Consider the following 17,234-nt stretch of genomic DNA (forward strand, 5'->3'; position numbering starts at 1 on the left):
CATATATTAGATTTAGAAATCAGAATAAGTTACAAATTCAGTAAGTTGATAAATTCCAAAAACATCAGAAAATCCAGAAAAATAACAAAATCTATTAATTAACTGCCTGACATACGTCTATCATACTTATTTTCTTAAGCATTTTGGTTTTATCCTCATTAGTTTCCTCTGAAAATAACAATGGTTTGGTGATATCCTTTTCTATGGAGAAATTAGAAAGATAAATCAACCTTCTAGTATGGTTGATGAAAATTGGCTTATTATTAGAAAGGTGAAGGGATTCGGAAGTACAAATTAGTAGTTACAAAATAGTCATGGGAATGTGAAATACACTACGGGGAATATAGTCACTAATATTGTAAAAACTACATATAGTGTCAGATGGGTACTAGATTTTTGGGGAGGATCACTTCATAAATTAAATAAAAGCCTAAACAAACAAACAAACAAACAAATAAAATTGGCTTATTACTAATGAGAGGTTAGAAAAGTTTCTTTCAGTTTCATAATTCATTGTTAGTAATGTCATATAAATGTTTAGGATGATTATCAAATATTTAGGATTACTTGATAAAGCCACTATCAAGTTTCTTATATGGGCTATAAAATTTCACAGCATTTCAAGTTTCCTTGTGCCTTGAGTAATCTTAAACACTCGTTTAATTGTTGACGCTTATTAACTTATTGGTCATGGATGTCTTCACGTTTTGAGTTTTAACTTATCTTTATCAGTGTTGGTATTTGTGGTATGAGTAACACAAGTGACTTCACACAGATGTATTTGCTATTTGTAATTTGGCTACAAGTTTCTGCCCTGTAAATACAGACACTATGATAAACTTGATTTTGCTGCTATATTTGGATTTAAATCTGTCATCTTATGACTTGTTTTATATTGCTCTCACCTGTTTCTCAATCTTTTTCCCTCCCTTTTTGCGTCCTTTTAAATGAATTAAATAATTTTATTCTTCTATCCCTCCCCTCTCCATGAGTTTGTTAATTATACTACAAGCTCTTGTTAGTATTCTTTTAGGGGCTACCCTAGAGTTTACAACAATGTCTCCTTGACTTTTTGCAATTTGCTATAAATTAGAACTTTCCCACTTCCCAGACAATGCAAGGATAATAGGACACTTTAACTTCATTTTAATTCCCTCCTGCCTTTTTTGGGGGAGGGAGGGCAATATTGTTATTCTATATTTCAAATCTCTATGTATTTTAAAACCTACAAGACATGATGCTTACTGTTTTTTACATCTTTACATTATTACTCACGTATTTACCTTTACATTTAGATTTATTCCTGTATTTACCTTCTCTGTTGCTCTCCATTCCTTTCTGCATCTCTGTGGCTTTATCTGAGATCATTTTATTTCTGCCCAAAGAATGCCCCTCAGTATTTCATTTAGTGTACGTCTTAATGGTGATACATTTTCTGCTTTTGTTTAAAAATGTCTTTATTTCATGTAATTTGGGGGAGGACATTTTCACTGAGCGTGGAATTCTAGGCTGGCATTCTTATCTACCACACTTTGAAATTACCATTTATTGTCCTCTGACTTCCACTGTGAAGTCAGATGCCAGTTTTATTGTTGCTTCTTTAAAATTAATTGAGTTTTATCTCTTTGGCTGATTTTAAGATTTTTCTCTTTACCTTCGGCTTTCAGCAACATAGCTATGATGCACTTAGGTGTGGTTTACTTTGTATTTTTCCAGCTTGAAATTCATAGTTTTTCTTAAATCTTGAAGATTTTAGCCAGTTTTGGAAAGTTCTCAACCATTACAATTTCAAATGTTGCTTCTGTCCCATTCTCTTTTTCGTCTCCTTCTTTATTCTGTCTACATATAAATAGAATGGCTACAGGTTAACTTTAAGCTTTTCAAGTATCTTCCCCCCTGTGGTTGTTTTTGCTTTTATTGAGGCAGGAGATTTCATACTAGGGTCAGGTTTCTGTTACTGAGAACTATTTTAAGCACAAATTCATTTCACTACTCACTGTGTCCCATGAAGTTTCTTTTCCCTTTTTTGTATTTTCCATTCTTTTCTTACTGTACTTCAATCTGGACATTTTCAGCTCACTAATCCTCTCTTCATCTATGTCTAGTCTGCTTTTGAAGCTTCCATTTAATTCATTTCAGTGATAGTATATTGCAATTCCAGAATTCCTATTTGATTCCATCCTATCATCTAATTTCTTAAATTAGTCCCAATATATTGTAAAATCCCTCTCTGGTAAATCTAACATGTGGAACCTCTATAAGTCTGTTTCTGTTATATATTTTCTTCTTCTGTTTTATGGTCATTTTGTTTTGTCTGGTATATGAGGCAAGTTTTGTTTGACTACCTGACTTTGTATATGAAGAATTACAAATAATTTGAGGCTCTGGATGGTATTATCTTCCAGAAAAGATTATTTTTTGCTTCTTGCAGGTAGTTGGGAGGTAGCCATATATCTGACCCAATCAAGGATAGAGCAGATTGGAGACTCGGCTTGGGTCTTTGTGAGAATGAGTCTATTTCCGGTTCGCCCCTACTACTAGGGTATACCGCTTTGGGCATGTCAACAGAAAGTCTGGAGTGTTTACCCGGACTCCTCTCCTTGGTGGACCCTGACCTCCATTTATTGTCCCTGTTCATCCTAAAATTGCTGGAAGCTCTGCTCAGCTCTTGGGTTCCCTGCTGCTGCTTGATATTTGGAAAATGCCTTAAGGGGAAGGTGATGCTGAATAACAGCTTCACCTCTTTGCACTTGCGTTCTCGCCAGGATTTTGGCCCCTCAGGTCCTTACTGCCTTGGTATTTCTGATGTTTTCAAAGAAATTTTCTAGCTTTTTATTTCAGGAGAGTTGGTCAGCAACGAGCTAGTCTGCCATTGTCAGAAGTGGAAAATCCTATACCACCTCTCTTACTGACCTGAGAGGCTGCCTTCAAAGCTATGTACATACCAGCTCCTCTAAAGAGGAGTACAGAACTACCTAATCAGAGCCTCACATTATCTCAGCAATTTAGGTTCAGAGAAGTGAGTTCTGGTTCACCTCAAAGCGAGTAAGTCAGAAATCTCAGCCACAGCCTGCAGCCGTGGACACTGCCAAGTATTGTAGGTATATCAAAGCATCTGGGATTTTTCAACTAGGCCAGGACTCTTAGCCCCAGTAAGCAGGAGCTGGAGCCAACATTTGGTCATGCAGTGATTGATAATAGCTGAAATTTCACGGGAAGGAAAGAGCCAAAATGTTCCTAAGGCACCTTTCTTTAAACTTCACTTCTTTATTACTTTTTCTTTTTTTGTATTGTACTCAGACCAATTGACCAATGGTGATAGCTAAAGGTTACATAGGAAAGAAATGGGGGGGGGGGGGGGGAGGATGCGAAATGCAGCACATAAAGAAATGTATTCCCAGTATCAGAAGAATTTATTGTGACAATACGTCCATGTGACTCATTTATTTCTTTATGCTGTCTACATATAAATAGAATAACTACAGGTCAACTTTAAGCTTTTCAAGGTTTCTTTTTTCCCTTTGGTGGTGGTTGTTTTTATTGTCAAGCAGTTTCATACCAGGGCCAGGCGTCTGTTATGAGAAATACTTTAAGCACAATTTAAACACAATATAAAATTATGTAAAAACAAAATTACAGTAGTTTCTCCATGAGAACATATGGGAAATGCTTATTTCTTTTTTTTAAAAAATAGTGTCAAAACAGATTTTTAGGAATTTCATTATCTTTTCTTGTCCCCTTCCACTTTTAGTGATTGGAAGCATCACAGAAGATCAGGAAAATCAGAATTCGACATTCCTTTTCTTTCCTAGATTGTCAACAGAGGTGAAATCGAAGGTTGAAATGATGGCTTAAGGAATACATGTGCTACAGGATGAAGATTAGTGTAGTAAATATTTAGTTTTAAGCATTCTTTACTTGTTCTTTAAAAAGACCTGAGAATCTGAAGCGCTCGAGTCAAATATAACTAAGGTGGGGATCTAGCAACCTAGGCTCTGGTATTGGTTCTCAGCTAGCCAGCTGTGGCACCTCTATAGGGACCAGTATCCTCTTCTGTAAGTTAAGAAAATGGGACTTAATGACTTCTAAGGTTTATATTCCATAGTTCTATATAAAACAGTTTTGTTATCAAACATGTGCTCATATGTCTGTACCATGCTGACAGCTCTTTATATACTGACCTAGCATCATCCATCCTAAGCATGCTCAGAAAGGGGAATATACATATGTAAGTATCATTCTATTATTCTTTAAGAGATTTATCTGGGTATATCTCTCTTCCTCAACCAGATTTTAAATCCTTAATGGCCAGGGATTTTTATATCCATACCACCAAGCAGAGCCTGAAATACTAAGTACTTAAATGTGCTGATAAATTAACTAAGGATCTTGAGCAATCGGTGTTTAATACTACAAGTCCAATGGCAGAGGTCAGTGGCCTAGTGTCTTTGTTATCACAAATTAAGAAACTTAACAGTCAGTGTTCTGTGAAATGGAAGATGGTCTTTCCTCCATTTATTTATTTATTTATTTATTTATTTATTTATTTATTTATTCATTCATTCATTCATTCATTCATTCTCATTGGTTTTTGTTTTTTCCCCATGGTTGATAATTCTTCTCCATTTAAAGAAGGAACCAACAGCATTGGTGTGGACAGGCAGAGAATGGTTGGGGAAAAGTCAAAAGAAGCATAATATTTTGCAACATGTGAAAATTACATGAAATTTCAGTGTGCATAAATAAGGCATTCCTGGAACATAGCCATACCCATTTGCTAACAAAATGTCTATGGCTGCTTTTGTGCTATAATAGAGACATTAGATGTTTTCACACATTCAGTGCACACAGGCCAGGGGATGGTAACCTTTTTCTTTAAAGGGCCATATAGTAAATATTTTCGGCTTTGTCAGCCATATGGTCTCTGTTGCAACCACTTGTCTCTGCCTTTATAGCACAAAAGCATCCATAGACATTTTGTAAGCAAATGGGTGTGGCTATGTTCCAGGAATGCCTTATTTATGGACACTGAAATTTCATGTAATTTTCACGTCGCAAAATATTATTCTTCTTTTGACCTTTTCCCAACCATTTAAGATATAAAAACCATTCTTAGCTTGCGGGCCATATGAAAACAGGCAGAGGGCCAAATTTAGCCAGTGAGCTTTAGTTTGCTGTCCTTGATATAGAGTCATGTGCTGAGATGGTGATTTAGCAGTGGGAGTTTCCTAGTTAAGTGGAAGGGGGACTTAGGGGGAACCCATGAGACTTGTCCACTTAGCCCGGACAGACTTCCTAGCGGATATAATCAATACGAACCGTACAGCTGTGTGGTGCTTTGGAGTATGAGGCACTGTCCCATCACGCACATTAGCTTTGGGAGTATCAAAAACTGAGAGTCAAGCCAATGTCTTTAAGCCCTGTGTCTTTTCCAGCATTCCCTAGGGCCTCTGTGATGCTAACTGTTGTTCAAATGAAGAAAATGAGAGAGTTTTAAATCAAGGCTTAGCCAGATTCCAGATCCCATGGGTGGTAGGTGTGGGGGCTGAGCCTTCCTGTTGCTCATTGGGGAAGTAAAGACGTAAACAGACAAACTGCACTTCTCACTACCTCCTTCCCATGTTTCACCATCATGCACAGTGCTGCTTCTTCTAAGGTCTTTTCATCATAGACTCATGTAAGCAAGCACATTAAAATTATTAAAAAGGGGAATTGTGGGCAGGGAGAATCATTTCCTCAGTACCCCCAAGAATTCTTCTGGGCTTGGAAAGATTAGAGAAATAAGGAAGTATTTGGGCCATAGGAAAGCTCTTGGGAAAAGGCTAATAAGATGGTGTCCAGAGTGATTTGGGGTAGGTGGGCTTGAGAGGAGTATTTGGCTAGGAGGTAGGAGGCTGGCAGGGGAGGAATGGGTTATCTTGAGCATCTTGAGCCCATTTCTTTATCTGAAAGTAAGACAGTACAGGCCAAACTGGGTGCACAGCTCTAGATTTTCAGTTTTAATATATATTTATTCAATAAATAAAATAGGTATAAAATGAACAAGACATAGACCCGACTCAAGAAACTCATAGTCGTATGACCCAGGGTGCATGAACCTTTTTAATTTCCAGGATGGAATGAGAGAAAATGTCACCAAGTGTCCAGGGCTTATGCTTCTTTTGATCTCTCTTGTACCAAGTACAGGGCCATGCAAAAGTAGGTGCTTAAGATGTGCTTTTGATGGTTAGATGTGCTAGTTTTGGAGGAGGGGGTGCTTTGCTCCATTTAGGCGTGATATGTTGTCTGGAGCTAATCCTAGGAAGAATCTGTGAAAGGAGGGACGTGGCCCTCTAGTGACCACTGGGGCTCCTTAGAGCTGGATGGACATGGTACCCAGAGAGGCCAGCTGGCATCTGCAGAATGCTGCCTGCTGACTAGAGGGGTCATGGGCATCTATGTGAGATGGAAGTGCTTAGGCTATAGATCCTGAAAAAAAGATACAAAATTGTATGCTCTCAATTCTGCACAAAAGACAGAGGAAAATTGAAAGGAAACATATCAAAATATCACATGTAAGACATACGGATGATTTTCTTCTTTTTTTGTTTTTAGGATTCTCTGCTGTCTAAATTTTTACAATGAGCTCTTAGCACTTTTATACTAAATTTTTTAACTGAACAAAGTTCTCCAAAGTAACTGCCTTTAGACTACCTTCCTTGCGGATGTCTTTGCTGACTAAAAGCAAACTTTTTCAATTGGTTCTTAAGATACCCCCAATTTGCGTGGTGAGAAACTTACAACTATTTCTTCTTTCTCTCTTCCTCCCTCCTTCCCTCCCTCCCTCTTTCTCTCCCTCCCTTCCTTCCTGTCTTAATTTTATTCTGGTAAAATATACATAGCATACAAGTTATCATTTTAATCATTTTTAAGTTTAAAGTTCAGTGGCATTAATTACATTCACATTGTTGTGCAATTATCGTCCAGCATCCGTCTCCAAAATATTATTTATCTTCCCAATTTTGAAACTCGTACCCATTAAATAATAACTTTCTCTCTTTCTTTCTTTTCTCTTTTGTTCTTTCTTTTATTTATTAATTTTTGGAGGTGACATTTAGTAGAGCACTAATCTTAGTAAGGATAAATTCAAAAGCGTTGAATTTGAAGAGATGTCTGAGTTTGAGCCCTGGTTCTTCTAATCATCAACTGTGTGACTTTGGGTAAATCACTCTACAAGCCTCAGTTTTCTGATCTGTAAAATGGGAATGCTGGTGTTTACCTTTAATATATTACAAGACCATTGTAATTTGTCTAATGATGAAATGAAATAATGTGTCACATTTTTTATGAAATGCTAGAATTACTAGTCAAGAGAGGAGTATACCATTAGTATGATTGTTATTTGCATTCATAAGGGATCCGAGAGGAATATCATCCAACTCTCGACCATTTGACATTCCAGTGGACAGTCATGTGTTTTCAGGAAATGCACTAATAACCTTTTATTTAAATAGTGTTTCCTAGTTTTCAAAGTGCTTTTGGAACACCGCATTTAGCTCTTCTCCATGGCAAGTAAGGTTGATATCATTAGCTGCAGATGAAGAAAATGGAGGCATTAAAGTCTTGTGGTTTAAAGTCTGAACTCAGGAGCCAAGCAGCTTCTGTTCAAAACCTAGCTCTGCCCCTTGTTAGTTGTGTGACCTTGGACAAATTATTTAATCTCTCTGTGCCTCAGATTTCTTCATCTGTAAGAAGAGGATGACAACAGTAGTGCCTACTTCTTAGTGTTATTATATGGGATCGAAAAGGTTAATTCTTGAAAAGTGTTGAGAGCTATATCAGGCAGACAGTGCTATATAAGTTTTTCTTAAATAAAAAGAAATCAAGACAGCGTGCTTATGCAAAAATAGCTACTTATGGAAGTGAAAGTAGAAGGCCGAGTTCCCAGTCTGCATCCAGTGCTCGTCTCTCCCGTCCCGGGCTTCCCCACCACAGTGATACTTCCCCAACACTGCCAGGATCAACCTTCCGGCCTCGCGGACCCGATAAACTACAAAGTTAGGCCACTATTTCACCACGTATAAAGCCTCTCACAGAAGGCTATTTAGATATAGCGCTGTTAAATTTTTATAATGAGATACAGTGGCTCATATGCCGTAGTGGTCCTTTTGAGCTTTAATGATTCTTATTTTGAAAAAAAAAAAAAAATGCATTTTATTGAGATAATTTAGAAATTTTCTTTTCATCCTCAATAATTTGAAATATATTTAAAAACTGAAGTTGTCTCTGATATTTATATATATGTTTGATAAACTGACTGGACTGGCAGAAGACTTTACATAGTGCATGCTGTGGATGGCCCACCCGTACCCTTGCATATCTGGAGGTCACTTACAGATCTGGGCTTCCTGTGTTTCTCTGACCTGGGGTGATCTCTGGCCAAGGGAAGGTTTGTGGCAAAGCAGAGTGCCCCAGAATTAACACGGAAGACTCCTCACTCCTTGGTGGTACAGTTCTGGAATGCGCTCAGCACAGTCTCTTGGGGGATGCCCAGCAGTTCTGTGTTCCCCTTTCCCAGAGTGGCACCCTTTATTGGCTTCTACTCCCTTGCTGGGCTTTCTGGGATCCCCTCCCAAATAAACGAGTTGCACGTAAATCCTGTCTCAGGGTCTGTTTGGGGGTGAATGACAATTTATGACTCAGAGTCTATTACACCTTCCACCCCAGAACGTGGGTGATTTTCCCCTATTGTCTGTGTATCTTCTTTGCTACGCAGTAGAGTAAATGAAGGCCGTGTGTAACCACAATTTGGAAATGGGATTTATAAACAGTCTTCAAACTTTTTGGCTCATAAATTGCTGAAAAAGTCTATAATAAGTTATAAATATATGTTCTTCCCTCCATAACATTTTTGAAGAATGGCCTACGAACAACTTGTGCCAGGATGTTTACACACCTACTGAAATTTAACTGGATGACTGCTTTCCTTTGTCATTTTAAACATACCCACCAGCAACTGTAGTATTTCATCCTGCTCATACCCCTTCTGACGGCTCCCTCTCAGGATTAGCACTGAGCTCTGGAATTAGATCATCCTGCTGAAACCTATTTTGGGCTCAAGGGTCAATAGTTGCCCAACTTCTGCCAAAGCACCATCTGATGTCCAACAGTTGTTTTCATCTCTCTTCCCATTTTATACCTCAGCATCTACATCCCTCATATCCCAGAACCAGTACCTGCACTCCTGACACCTCTCCTATGTCAGTGGCTCTTTCTTTAACCTTGTTCTAGCTTCTTTTGTTTAGTTCTTCCAAGAAGCCAAGTTTCATCTCAGCTCAAGGTCTCACTCCGATGGCCCCTTTGGGTCCTGATGCCTCTGAATATATGAAAGAGCTCAGACTTCACTCTAGGCCTCAGGCCACAGTTGAACTTCAGGGTATGTATATAGGGATGAAAGAGGCAAGAGATTCAGTATAACAGACTCATGGAAGAACAGGAATTTTGTGTCTGCCTAGAAACACACTGCTTTCATCATGGCTGACACAGGTGAGGAACAGACATTCTGATTATTTCTTTGGTTTTCTTCCTTAATTCCAATATCAGTGAAGCGGGTGGGGGAGAATTTGCCACCCCAAAATGTGCCTCTTTGTAATTAGAGGTAGGACTTTTCTTATAGGAAGATAATTGCATTGAGTTCAATCCATATTTAAGAGCAAATGACTGATATGCACCGCCCTTCCCAAAGCAGGGTTTGCTCTCAGGGAGACAGTGGGTGCCTACAGGGAGCGAACAAGATGGAGGGGAAATTGCAATTCACAAAGAGGTGACTTCAGGACTTCATTGAGAGGTGGTCCTGCTTGGATCCATGACCTGCGGCTTGATCTCTCGGAAGAAAACCAGAAAAAGAAAAGTATGATTACACTTCATAACATGGATGATGATCCTCTGCCTTGGCCTGAGTTTAAAGCTTGCTTTCTCTGGGGCAGGAAGTTCTCTGCTACAGACTCTTAGAAAGCCTGCTGAAACCTTAGCTAAATTTTGTGGGCAGTGTCTTCTGGGACAGTGGACATCAAAGTAGGGTTCACACCCTCCAGGAGAGATGCAACTTGATCTAATAGGTAAGGGAGGAAAGCCGCAAAACCTCTACTCATATTGATTTGTATTTAGAAATAAGAATGAATTAAACATTAGTAATATGTAGTATCCAAATTGAGGCTCACCCTCTCATTGAGTCCACATCCGAGGACGCCTTATCGTGTATAATTCAGACAGCAGGAGGAGGGTCCCACCACACAGACAGCTCAGCAATGGTACATTACTCTGCCCTGAACTTTCAGCTTATGGCGAGGCATTGCACACTGACGTGTGTTTGTGTATGATCTAGTTTTAATTAAACTAACCTCCCCAAATGCACAAGCGGCTTAAAAAGATTCCTGCCAAAACAAAACCGAGCAAAACAGAACCCCACAGATTGTAAATGATACTAAAATTGTAAATCCAAGAGAACAATGTGAACATTGTTATATTCACTCCTTGTGTGGACCCTAGTCAGATATGACACATTCAATCACGTTACAATTATAATAGAGTTTTTCTGATGAGAAAAGGGTTTACTATTAACAAAATACAGTAAAATGTATAACACATGATTTCAAAATTATTTTACTGTTAGTTCATTTTTTAAATTCTGTATTTTAGTGTGTGTTTTCTCCCCAACCTGTTTATGAACTCCTGTATATACCCATCCACATTCAACAATGAACATTTCCTAGAGTTTCTTCTCACTCTTTTTCAGATATATGTACATATCTGAAAAAGAGTGAGAAGAAATATATATATGAATTGTTTTATTTTGCTGAATTCTGGAAAGTGAGGAGCAAACACCCTGATCATTCACTCCTAAGTATTTCAGTGTTTATTTCCTAAGAATAAGGACACTCTCTACATAACCCCAATGCCATTATCACACTAATGATATTAACGATAATTCCTTAATACCATCAAATACCTTCCCCCATTGTCCCAAAAATGTCTTTTGTAGCTTTTATTTTTTAATCCAGGATCAAATCAAAGTGTATGCATTGCATTTGGTTGTTATATCTCTCTTTTTTTCCAGTTTGATTGAGATGTAATTGACACATAACATTATATAAGTTTAAGGTACATAACATAATGTTTTGATATATGTATATATTGCAAAAAAGATTGCTTGTTGTATTTTTTAAACCCTTTTTAAGGTACAACAGTAGGTCCCTCACATTCTTCTAAACAAAAATGATGTAGACTGTTTTGATGAATGCAAGTGACTTATTTTGTAGAATGTGCCAGAATTGGATTTGTCTGATTATTTCCTCATAGTTAGATTCAGGTTAAAATTTGGGGGCAAGAACACTGCATAGGCAATGTTGTGTTCTTCCCAACATTTATGGAGGGAAGAACAGAAAAGGGTGACTGTAATCTGTTACATACATAAAGATAGTGATTGAATGGGCACCCAGGACCAGCAAGTTCTCCATTTGGAGAGTAATAGCTCAAAGGGACATAAGATTCCATTGCTCTGGATTATAGTCATTTTACAAGCCAGCTAATAATTGCCTCACATTTGTTCAGAAAAGTTCTTGGTGTTATTCTCAAGAGAAAATAAAGCCAATGTTTAATAGTCCTATCAAATGTTATTAGGTATTAAAATTCTAATTTAAATGCTGACAATGTATCAATTACCCTAGAGACCATTTAGTTTATTTAGTTTTCTCTTCACTTCAATCCTCTTTAGGTAATGTGCATTGGGATTACGATGGAGGTTTAAAAACGTTGTCGTTCAACAAGTCCTATGGACTTCAGAAGGTACTTATGGACAAATAAGGGCTGAAATACTGGATCCTTAAAAACAAACTACCCATATTTGTATAAAAGACATATCTTTCAGTGGGCAAAGGTTTCCATCTGTGCGTGTGGGAGCCAGCTACTTCTACTTGCCAAGAATCACTTTGACACATTGGTCTTGTTACAGAGAGAACATTTTTGGCCTTTTCAATGTCTGCATTTAAAAAATGAAGTGCAGATGTTTTCAGAAGTAGGGAAGCGATTGTCTTGAGTCCCATATTATCAAAGGAGCGAATTTGTCACTCAATGGAAGAATGATTCTTACTAATTATATAAAAGTCGATCTGCTCTCTCTTGTTTGTGAGGAGTTGGAAATAGGAGACATATCTGCAAGTCACGTATTATTAATTAATTAATTAGCAAGTATTTGCTGAGCCTCTACTTTGAAATAAGTGGTATGTAGGACAAGGGACCTGGAGTATTTTTAGAGATACAGAAAGAAGAGAAAAGGAGAAGATGTAAGCTTCTGACCTCAGGAAACTTCTGAGAAAGTCAGGTAAAAAAAGACGTACCCATGAAAAGCTAGCAAACAATTCAAGATAGTGCACAGTAGGCATAAAATGAGAAGCGTCAATAATCCAGTCGTAAAATTAGACAGGTTAGAGGCAAGAATGGGAATTATTGACATCTAGATTGGACACCAAAAACTTCATTAGGGTGATACTTATACACTGGAATTTGGAAGGATAGGATTCAGATAAATGGAAATCCTGGGTTTGGGCATGAAGAAAGGAGGGAAGCAGGAAAGTGATGGAGAATTTAGGAACAGAGTGTAGACTAATCTATCTCTTGAGCACAACTGAAAGTTGACAGCTCATTCTTTCAGAGGGCCGCAAGTGGGAGATGATCTATGCGAAACGATCCTGGAAATAAATCTGATAACTTTAAGTGATTACCATGTCTAATTTTTCCAGATAAGACTCTTCTGTTGACAAAGAACAGAAGCCACTCACACTAACTCAAGTGAAAAGGGGACAGGAGAATTGTAAGTTTATAACAGGAGACCTCTTGTACATTCAAAAATAGCTCATGAGCCAGGAACCAAGGACACTCTGTATGACTTAGGGCCACATTACATCAGCTTCTCTTACATCTGTCTCATTCTTTTCTCTTCTCTCTCAGTCTACCTACTCTTCTTATGCATCTTGTACTTGGTTAAAATATGGCTGCCCTGATCCCTTCCTCAACATCAAAATCTTTTACTTCCAGCATCTATCATTGACTAACTACATCCTCTGTTTTTTCAGTGTAAATGCTTAAGAGAAAGAGAGACTCTTTAGTAGCTGGCCAGGAAGTTCATTGGCTGGGATTAAGTATCCACTCCACTCCAAACAGCCATCACTAGGAAACAAGAATCATCCAGTGGTATCTCCCTGCATTTGGAGTTCTGGGTAGAGCAGTCTAAACCGGAAGAACAAATTGACTGATAAGTTTCATGCTCTATAGAACCCTTAGACTTCCAGGGAATATTTGGTGTGTTCCATGCACATTTTGGAAACATCTGGTCTGTTTCTCTGCCTGTAGGAAGGATTTACCCAAAGCTTTCTTCTGAAAGAGCTGTGGTATCCTGAAAAGAGCTGGTTATAAGTTGAATAATGACTCCATCACCTCTGAAACTGAGTTTCAATTTGTCTTTTGTAGAATGGAAATAATAGCACCTACCTGTTGGATTTCTCTGGAATATATATGAGATAATGTAGATGCTAGTCTCTGCTTGGCACAAGGCAAGAGTTTAATAAATGGGGTTTCTTTAATTTCTTTGATATTTTAGGAATATTCCATAACAGAAAATTATTTGCAATGCATTTAAATTTATTTTTTAATTGAGCAAGTGATATATGAATATGTCTGAATATTTAAAAGCAAATCATAGACATTATATTATTTCATTGGTAAACATTTTAGGGTATGTTTTTAATAAATAAAGCCTTTTTTTAAATTAAAGTTCAAAGGTTCCTTGCCTGCATTCTAAACTAGGAATAAAAATGTTTGAAATGACTAGTGACTAGAGAACGTGCCAGAAGAAAATAGAAATTCCTTTGCAATTTTTATGTTTTTTAATGTTTAAAATGAACTACTACAAATTATGGGTGGAAAGCAAACCTAGGTAGACTGGAGCAGGACTACAGTGTTGTTCTGGAGTGCTAGGGATGTCCAATAAATACTAGCCCTCTCTTACCTCCCTGAGGTGGGAACAGAGAGCTAGACAAAGAAATCAGACCAACAACAATAAAAATAATTGCTTCTGTGTCTGATAAAGCTGTTTGAAGAATGTGACTTAGGTCCACAGTGATAATCAAATTGCAGACACTCTGATCTCCTATATTAGATGTGCCATTCTCCCAGTCAGACAGTTAGACAACCATAGGTCTCTTTGAGTCCAATGCATATGCCAGATTCTTTTTCCCAAACTCACCACTTAATAAACTACCCCTCCGCCCCTTCCCTGGAGGAAGGAGGACAATGAGAGAGGATCCAGGGTACAGCCAAAAGTAGTAACTCAATGGAGATTTACTCAACGTGGAAACAAGCAGAAATAAGTGTGCCTCCATTACTGAAGTCCATGATATAAAAGAGTATCATGGTAGAACCCAGTTTCAATGCAGAATTTTCAGCAATGAACACCCTCATGCTTAGCTGGTTCCAACTTACATCAATTTCCACACTATATCCGTTCACGTTCCATTGAACAAACATTTGTGGAGTGTGTGCAAATGACAGTGCCGGCACATGCCAAGATGGACAAAGACACACTCTTTGCCCACCAGGAGCTCATCTTCTAGTGGGTTCTCAGACAAGTGCATACAGAAGAGGCGGGCAGCCCTCCGTACTAGGCCTTGTATGGAGAATTGTGGCAGACATGGAGGTGCTCGGCTCAGACCTCCCTTGAGGAAAAGCTGCAGGGACTGTGGTTTACTGACAGCCTCCAGCTGTCAGCCCCTTCAGGGTCCACTTCAACTTTCAAGTGATGGTCATGCTCTTCTTGGGCAGTTCCTGCCCAGTGACTGAACCAGATAGTAGCTGAGGTCACACTGTTTTCAGGTGGCCCCAGCCAATGACTCAGCAAGGTGGTGATACAAGGGCCTGGCCATTTCCACCCAAGACAGGACTCTTCCACTGGGCAACCTTTGCTCCCGAGCTTCCCATTGAGCTGGTGTAGGGTGACCAGCAGTCCCAGTTTGCTGGGACTGAGAGATTTCCTAGGACATAGGACTTTCAGTGCTAAAACTGGGAGATTTTCAGGCCAGCTAAGATGGTTTGTCACTTTCACTGCTATAGATCTTGTCAGGTCTGAATCAGGATCTGACAACCTCCTCTGCTCAATCCTACATCCTTCCCTGTTTCCTTTCACAGATATCGCTCCTCAATAATCATTTTGTCCTCCTGGCTTCATCTCAGTGTCTGCTTCCCAGAGCACTTGACCCAAGACAGGAATCAGGAGTGACCTAAATACTGCAACAGAAGATGAGGCTGAAAGAAAGTAGGAAAGCAGGGGAAAGGTTAATTTGATAATTATAGGAGTGCTCCTGTGTATAACTTTTTCAGCAGGCTATTTGTTCTATATCCTTTGAAAAAAGAGAAAAGGCAGATATAAATATTCAGTGACTTACGGTTCCCCAAACTGCTGCATTTCAATACTCAAAATGAAGGCTTTGCCAAAAACAAAACAAAACAAAACAGAAAAACCTTCTTGTCTCTGTATCCTTCTTTAAATGTGCTTTGTTATTATAATTTAAGAAGAAAAATGAAAGGAGCTTCAGTTTTACTGAGAATCTTAAAATCAAGAGAGAATGTGGGCAGAACGTTGCTACTGGAGAAAGGGGATGGCGTCCTACATGGGCGGGACTGGGATAAGGTGAGTGAGGTGCTTGGGGTGCAACATTTAAGGAGGCACTCACTTTTAGGGTTGTGTGCTTAGAGTCAGCACTTGCATGAACCTGAGAGTGAGCACTTCCTTAACTACTGCACCCCGCTTGCCTTGTTTGCCTCACCCTAGCCCTGGCCCTGGTATCCATGATAATATTAGGCAACTTACACAGGACGTTCCCTCTTTTCTGCCCCAGGTACAAAGCGATCGTCCGGCCAATGGATATCCAGGCGTCTCATGCCCTGAGGAAGATTTGCCTCAAAGCAGCATTGATCTGGGTCATCTCCATGCTTCTGGCCATCCCAGAAGCTGTGTTTTCTGATCTACATCCTTTCCATGAGGAAAGCACCAACCAGACCTTCATTAGCTGCGCCCCATACCCACACTCCAATGAGCTGCACCCCAAAATCCACTCCATGGCTTCCTTCTTGATATTCTACATCATCCCACTGTCGATCATCTCTGTCTACTACTACTTCATTGCCAAAAACCTGATCCAGAGTGCTTACAACCTGCCTGTTGAAGGGAACATACACGTCAAGAAGCAGGTGGGTGCTTAGCATTGATTCATTTCCTCCTTGGGGATTTGATCCCTTGCATTTCTTTTGGACTCCACTGAGAAGTACAGTGTTTAGGTGGTTAGAGCACCTGATTCTGAAATTAGAGAAGGTAGGTGATCTGCATACAGATGGTAAATGCCAACTCCGAATCATGGAAGCCCAGGAATTCAGGTGTTCTTTGTAATCTTGTTCTCTTATTAAGGACCTAAGCTAGGAGGTGTTGAGAACCTGAAGGATTTGGAATATGGGTTTCTTTCTGAGAAATATCTGAAAAAGTGTTGTTGTTTAAAAATGTTGAGGCTCAGAGGGATGTGACTTCTTTAAATTCCAATCACATTGTGTGGATAGGAAGAGGATTTCTACACGGGGACAAAGCAGAGGGGGCAGGCAAATGAGGCTGGTTGAAGGAAAAGAAATAATTTGATTAAGATAGGCTCACATTAATTTAGGTTCAAATCCATGTTTCACGATTTATTTACTCTGAGCCTCAATTCCCTTATCCATGATATAGGGTAATAACCCCTACATTGTAAGGCAGTTGGAGGATTACAAAACAGCATATGTACGCTCAAGATTGCCAATTATGCAGGATGCCCTCCATATGTGTTAGACTGTTCCCCATCCCTGTAACCTCCCATAATTCCATCTCTGAGGTAGAAACCAAGGGCTCTGGCTTTCTCTTCGTTGCCTTCTGGTCCAAATATAGATCACATGGTATTAATGATGAGGAAGCAGAAAGACCCCCCACCCCCATCCATTTCAATGTATAGCTGACTCAGATGTAGGCTTCACCCTTTAAAGTTCTTTTTTTTTTTTTTTTTTTGGCCTCAATAGTGAGGGAAGAATAGCAGTTCTCAGTGATACTGTCTCCCTCCTTGAAAGACCTCTCCATAGTGAACATCCCTTGTATCCCACATTCTTTCATGAGAAAGTACTTCCCCTTG

The 17,234-nt window shown here is 39.0% G+C and overlaps 1 protein-coding gene across 1 annotated transcript in view; it reads left to right on the forward strand.

Moving 5' to 3' along the window:
• The window catches only part of GRPR (gastrin releasing peptide receptor), a 34,123-nt gene that overhangs the window by 9,502 nt on the left and 7,387 nt on the right, over positions 1 to 17,234 (forward strand). Inside the window, exon 2 of the mRNA XM_019746253.2 lies at positions 15,927 to 16,278. Coding sequence (XP_019601812.1) covers positions 15,927 to 16,278 — 352 coding nt within the window. The remainder of the gene's footprint in view (positions 1 to 15,926; positions 16,279 to 17,234) is intronic.

This window comes from Rhinolophus sinicus, chromosome X (genome assembly GCF_036562045.2).
Source record: "Rhinolophus sinicus isolate RSC01 chromosome X, ASM3656204v1, whole genome shotgun sequence".
NCBI lineage: Eukaryota > Metazoa > Chordata > Mammalia > Chiroptera > Rhinolophidae > Rhinolophus > Rhinolophus sinicus.